Genomic DNA, 6,911 nt, shown 5'->3' with positions numbered 1-6,911 from the left:
GGTTTAAAAAAAAAAAAGCAACAAACAAACATAAAAATCAATGAATTTGCTTATTTGTGCTTTCAGCAAGGGAAAAAGCAGTCTAGCCCGTCTAGAGCAGACAAGAAAGGGAGGAAGAGGAGGAAAAAAATCCTCTTTTGCCAGAGCCTGGCTGGGTGTGTCTCCTCACCCCCCCCGCGGTGGGTCTGTGTTTCTGGCAGTCAGTCTTGCCTGGGAGGGATCTACCGTCGAAGCCACCCAGGAAAGGAGGCCTGATACGCTAATTAATATTCTGAACTAGTGACCCTTTCTTTTTCTTTCCAGCCCTTCCCCTTTCTCTGGGCTCCCCAGCCTCTCCCCGTCGCGGATGGCTGCAGCCCCCTCCAGCTGAGTCAGTCCTCCCTCCCCGCAGCATTGCAGCACCTCCGCAGCACCCGCTCCTGCTCCTGCAGCACCCGCTCCGCTCCCGCCGCCGCCGCAGCAGCAGCATGGCCAGCACCGTCTCAGGTAGGACAGGCATCTTTTAGGGGGAGGCTTAGCATCAACCCACTTATAGAACTAGAAAATTTTATTTTTTAAATCATTATTCTGAGGGTTTGGGGTTTTTTTTTCCCCCTCTGCATTTCGGGGGACTTCTCTGCTGAGGAGGCAGACGGTATGGCAGCATTGTTCCCCTTCCTCCCCCATACACACACACCCCTCTGAGGGAAGATAGCAGGTGGGCTTTTTATTTTAATATGAATACACATGTGATAAACTTGCCAGTTTAAAATATTGCTGGTGTTACAATGTGCCATAAGAAGATGCTGCTGCATGCCAATTAATTATGATTTTTGTAACATGATACAGCTTTCTTTCTTTTTTTTTTTCCCTAAGAAAAATTTGCATGCTTTGTAGCTGGATGCAGAGAAATCAGCAATAACATTTTTTTTTATTTGTGAAGATTGGGTATTGCCTAAATGACTAATGGAAAGAAAGACACAGGCAAGAGATGACAGTAATGCCCTAGAAAATCCCCCACGCCCAACCAGAGTAACCTGGATGCATTTCTCTGTATTCTCAGGGCTTCCCATCCCTAGATTTCTTCCACAGCTCGTATTTCTTCCTTAGAAGATGCTACAGGGGAGCGGTCCTCTGATGGCGTTGGGTGAAAGCAAATGCTGCAAGGGGAGCCCTTCCTCCTTCCTGCAGCAATAATGGGAATGGCAGCCCAGGAGCCTGCTGCTGGGGTCAGTTTGGCTGCAGGATGGCAGTCTGCCCTGAGGATGCTCTGGTCCAGCATCCTAAAGATGTGTCTTGCCCGGTTTAACTGGGGAGGAGGGATTCAAATGGCTGAAACTGGAAACGGGGCTGAAGGAAAAGAAAAGCCTGAAATGGTACAATGAACAGTGGGTGGGTTTAGAGGGTCTTTTTCTTTAATATAACCCCCAGGTTTTCTCTTGCAATGGTTCTGAATTCTGCAGTGCTTAAAGAAGGGCTTGGGTGGGGGAAGGTAAATCCAGGAGGATGTGGGGCTGAGCAGGAACAGCAGACAAAAAAGAAAAGCAGGCAGTGCTTTGTGCCCCCCCCGCCTCCGCCCCATGCAGGGAACCAGCCAGAAGGAGACCAGGCAACACGTCTGGCTTCTTTTGCTGGCCTTTCCCTGTCTCCTGCTGGGCGTTTTCTATTCCTTTCTCCTTTTAAAAGATGAGTAGATGCAGGGGGAGAAAGGACAGAGAGGTGGGGGGTGTGGAGGGAGTGTAAGGATGCAGCTCATCCTGAGCTGGCTTTGCGTGCAATTAAAGACAGTAAAGCAGCATTGTAAAAATGTGTCTCTATGATAGAAAATCTCCAGCTATTGTATATATTTCTGCTAGAATCCCTGTCTCAATGAACGTGTGCGGCAGTGCACGCTCGGCAGGTCCCACCCATCTGCCATCCTCTCCTACACAGCAGGATTGGGCCTCCTTTGCAGAGTGGGGGTGGGAGGGACAGCTCTTTCCAGCCATCTAGACCAAGGTTGCATCGAACTTGAGATGGACGAGGCGGCGGATGAAACACGGGGAGGCATAATGTACATTTTCCATTTGGTGCATTCTCACCTTCCCAACCCACCGCGTGCTGATGGCACGTTTCATCTTCCCAAAGATGCAGTTTTGCTGTCAGAGGAGACTTAGGATCATGAAGAAGCATGTGCTTCAGAGAAGCTGGGCTTCCCTGTGGCTCAGATCGAGTAGAGAAATATTTTGAAGGAACAGAAAGCCATGGGAAAGCAGTGCTGTGGCAGGAGGAAAGAGAATAGGGAAACGTTCGCCAAAGAAGGGAGCAGGGCTGAGCCTCGCCCAGCTGCCTGTGCAGGGAGCAGCTCCCCATTGCCTGTAGCCCTTACAGCAGGAATGAAGAATAGCCTGGAATGGCAGGAAAGAAAGGCAGGCAAACCCTTAAATTAAGGAATGAGTCTTGTTTGCTTTCTTCATTATTTTCTCCTTTATCCGCAGCAAAAGCAAACCCCTGCTGAAGGGAGAGCAGCTGTGATTGTCTGCAGCTGACGCCCGGGGGCTTCACCCCCTTGGGAAGATTTTCTTGGGTTTGTTTAAACAAACAAACAAAAAAATCCCTGGGATGAAAAGAAACGGGATTTGCTTTCCCCAGCCCAGCAGTCTTCTCTCTCTTCTCCCTGCTACCTCAGGCGTTTTCTCCTGCCCGTGGTGGTTGTTTTTGGTGCTGGAGCAGAGGACGTGGTGGCACATGCTCAGTGCAGGCTCAGCTGCGGTGCTGGCCCTGCCGTCGGGCAGACCTTGCAGGGGCAGAGCCCTCACTCCTCCTCCCCACAGCATCTGCACCAAGCTTTGGGCTTTTGTACACCACAGAAGGAGTGTCTGGCTGGATTCTACGGGACTGTATGGCTTTTCCCACCATTTGTGGGTGTGTGGGTTGAATAGGAGACACAAGATTATGAAATGATGCAGCAGGGTGACAGCCTCATGGGCTTTTCTCCGACATTAGCGTCTCTGAGGAGGTGGAGCCAAGAGGAAACACCAGTTTGCCACTCCTGGCCTCACAACTGGGCATGATAAGTGTGCCTTGACAGATCCCGAGGTTTTCCCCTCCTACACTGAAATGTGAGAGTTGTGGGGCTTTATTGTATGGGGGGGTTATCCCCTTAATCCCTTTCCTGGATGGTATTGGTGGACACCATATGGTATTGCCCTGTCCTGACGCTCCTACTGCCCATACTGGAGGGTCACAGTCCTTTCTATCAAGCTCTCCATTTCCCTGTGTTCTCAAGAAATCACTATTTTCTTTTTCTTCAGGTGCTATTGGAGTCTATACAGCCTTAAAAATTTATGATACTTTTATTGGGACTTCAGTTTTACAAGCTAAAAGAATCTATTGTAGGCAATTGTTTAATTATTTATTATTTTTTACCACTCTGTCCAAACAAAGGATCTAAATCCTTGGAAAATATTTGTTCTTTCTAAAATATAAATCATATCTTTAATGGGACCATGTGAAGATCCCTTAGATATCTCAGTATTCCTTTCCTGGAGCCTATCAATGTTGATTCAGATCTGGTGAATGCATTGTTTGATCAGTTGAACACATTCTCCTTCTGCAGAGGAAGAGTTGAGATTTAGTGGTCTGATGTGGCAACTGGAAGGCTGCAGAAGACCTTTGTGCCAGCAGCATGGGCAGCAGGATAGATTGTAACTTCAAGCTTTCTTCAGGTGGATGGTGCTTATGATTCTTGATGATAATACTTGAAGGGACCCGAAGTTCACTAAAACTTCTGTATCTCTAAATTAGCCTGAAAAAAAAACATGCCTGGCTACTCCCTCCTGGTTGCCCTAATGACATGGGGTTGGAACTCAATGATCTTTAAGGTCCCTTCCAACTCGAACCATTCTATGATTCTGTGGGCTTTATTCTTCTAGATGTAAGCTTACATTTTAAGAAAAAAGTCTCCTTTCCACAGGGGAGTTAAATCAATGGTCACATCTTTGCCTGTGATTTAGAAATGCAAAAGAACTAGAGAGCAACCAAAGACCACGTGGATGTGCTGTAGCACGTTGGCACATCCCAACTGGTGAAGAGCTGCTCAGTGTATTTCCAAACAATCCTTTTATTCTTTCAAGGTACCTCTCCAGGTTTAGTGCTGTACTGGAGAATCTTCCATTCTCTGAATGTGTTAATGCAAATAATGGTGCTGTATAATGGGCAAGTACAATAGTCCTCAGTTAATGCAAAGGGAACCAAGATCCAAAGGGACCAAATCCTGCCTGTGGTCACACAGCGTGTCTGTACCTGACACATCATGGCATTGGGCTCCTGTCTTTGCCTCGTGAACTGCTGCCTTATCCAGTCCTCAGCTCCTTGTAGCACTTTATCTCATCCAAACCTGACAGTCTAAACCTGTGTTTGCCCCAAATTCACAAACGCTCTGGGACAGCTGCCTCCATTTGGCTTCTTCATCTGCTGTATCAAGCAACCCAGGCCATGCTTCTCTCTTTCCTGGCAATCAATCACCCGCCCAGCCCAGGCTGCTGAGTCTCTGCTGCACAGCCTGGTTCCTTCTCTCTTGCTGAGCCCACAGAAGAGGAGATTTCCCTGGTTATTTTTCCGAGGGCAGCCCACATGTTCCAGTGCTGCAGCTTGAGTGATTTCCTAATCCACTGGCTGTGCATGACAGGGGTTGATGCGGTGCTCATGAACTGCAAATGAAACCTAGTGGGGAAGGAGCTGGGTGATTGGAAACCATTCCTGGGTGATAGCTTAGCAGATGTCCGACAGAAGGCAGAGTAATCTTTGCATCTGCCTCTTCTCATGGATGATTCCACACGAGCCTACGGTAACCCCTGGGCCTCAGATCTCATGGTGAGCAGCTGAGATGGTGTGTGGCATCAGTGTGGGGTACAACCACTGATCTGAAAAAAAAGAATGGTAAGATGCTAGTGTTTTCTGGTTGTGTGAGCTCTCCTGCTGAGCTGTTTTTGGAAGCTGGAGAGCAATAAGGTGGAATTGAGTTAGACTGAAGTGAAGGTCTGGCTATTTATTTTATGATAGGATTCATGGCAGGTGAGAATATTTAGAGTGTTGTACTCTCAAGGCTTATCGAGGACTATAGTTGCTTTTGTTGTGTATGTGGCATTGCAGTCCTTGTGCTGAAGGGCTCGGTTCCCTGTCTCTCTGGCTTCTCTACCTTCTGTTTGTGCTTTGGCCCCACCTATAATTGGACTGTTCTCTTTTTTTTTTTCATTATATCATATTCTTTATGGAAGCAATTTTTTGCTTCTCCAAAGTTATCTTTGCAAACCAAATTATTTCCTTCTGATAACCTTCCTTTGACCTTGCACATCCAGTCTCATCCATTTACTTTGCCTGAATTCACATAAATTAATCTTCCTGTGCCTCTTGTTCATTATGAATGACTGTATCGGTGTCGTGCCCTAAATGGCCTCACTCTGTTTCACTGGATGTGGTTAAACAACGAACAAAGAGACAGGCTGCTCAAACTGTTGACAGTTGAATTTTATTTGGTTAGGAAGAAGAGAATGAAACTTTTAAATGACTAATAGATGGTGAGCCCCACTGTCCAGGCACGTCACCGGTGGGAAGATGGTCCCTGTTGCTCGAACACCGCACCCGTCCCGAGCCCTTCCTCCATCTCCTGCACCGCAGCTGCTGGGGAGCAGCTGGGGAGTGTCTCCGGGGGGTAACTTGGAGACAAAACACTTTAGATGGATAAATGCCGTGTTCAGTGGTGCTGGGAAGCGGCAGGGAGATGGGAATGCAGTTTGTGCTGTGCAGCACTAGAGGGAGCAGAGGAAATGATCGCTAGAGAGAAAGCGAGCAGAGAGCACCCTCACCCTCTCCGTGCCTTGGTGAAGGCCCGGGTCATCTCCCTTCTTCCCCTTGCAACAGGGAGAAAGTAATTTTGCCTATGCCATATATACAGTGCAGAGAAAAGTTAGATGAAACGTTTTAATAAAGGTTAATTGTTGCATGGGGTGTGCAGTGGGATATAAAGAGAGCAGGATCAGACTGTGCTGATTACGGGGCATAAATATCCGGAAATGTTGAGGAACTTCATGCACCTTTTTAGATAGAATTGTAGCTTAATCACTACCCAGGGTCCTATGAAGCCAACAAAACACAAGTTTACCCCACTTTACAGGATGGCACTCTGATATATTTCCTATAAATTCTACAAGTTATTCACTTCTTAATTTACACAATTCAGTTATTTGCAATATTTCACCCCAACTCTAATAAGAAAGCAGGGAGGTGTTATGACTATAGCAGAGTGAATGAAGTTGCTACTGATCCTTCTATTGCAGGGTTTGCCTAAAAAGAAATGTAAAATGTCACCAATTCAGCCTTGAGTGAGGCAGCCTGTCCTAATCCTCTACCTGTCAATGAAACAAAGCTCTTGTTGCACCTCCGAGACCAAAGTGCTGCTTCGGTATAAAGTCCCTTAGGAACCGAGTCAGACAGCCTTACTAATTTATACACACACGCAGTGTTTGCTCAGTGTAAGCTGAATTTATTTTCACTAATTTACCAGAAGTAAAAAAAATGTAATTAGGTGCTTAAATTAAAATTTCAGCATTTCCTGTCTAATTCTTCTTAAAATATGTACATTTGTGCACCGGAAGACATACAGTCGTTCCTGGAAGGGCCTTGGCCATGTCATATCCTGGCTAGCCAGCTATCTTATCTAGGCTCAAGGATTATGTCCACTGGCATAAATATGTCCTCAAAACCTTATATTTGTTAGCAAATGTGCGTGCAGGTACTTCTGGAGTAAATTTGAGTGCTGAGGTTTGCAATGCTGGGCTTTTACCCCCGAGAGTTTTAAGCGTGCCCTTTCTGACGCAGCTGGCGGTGCTGAACGGACAGCTCCCGGCCCTGGGCGGGGGGGGGTCCCGGGGTCGGTGGTGCTGAACGGACAG

The 6,911-nt window shown here is 47.1% G+C and overlaps 1 protein-coding gene across 1 annotated transcript in view; it reads left to right on the top strand.

Moving 5' to 3' along the window:
• The first annotated feature begins 202 nt into the window (after positions 1–202).
• STMN3 (stathmin 3) overlaps positions 203–6,911 on the top strand; it is a 17,649-nt gene continuing 10,940 nt past the window's right edge. Inside the window, exon 1 of the mRNA XM_014955338.1 lies at positions 203–486. Coding sequence (XP_014810824.1) covers positions 468–486 — 19 coding nt within the window. The 5' untranslated portion in view covers positions 203–467. The remainder of the gene's footprint in view (positions 487–6,911) is intronic.

Source organism: Calidris pugnax, unplaced genomic scaffold (assembly GCF_001431845.1).
Source record: "Calidris pugnax isolate Ruff unplaced genomic scaffold, ASM143184v1 scaffold50, whole genome shotgun sequence".
Lineage (NCBI taxonomy): Eukaryota > Metazoa > Chordata > Aves > Charadriiformes > Scolopacidae > Calidris > Calidris pugnax.
The sequence above is the reverse complement of the archived record's forward strand: the minus strand, read 5'-3'. Positions and strand labels throughout refer to the sequence as shown.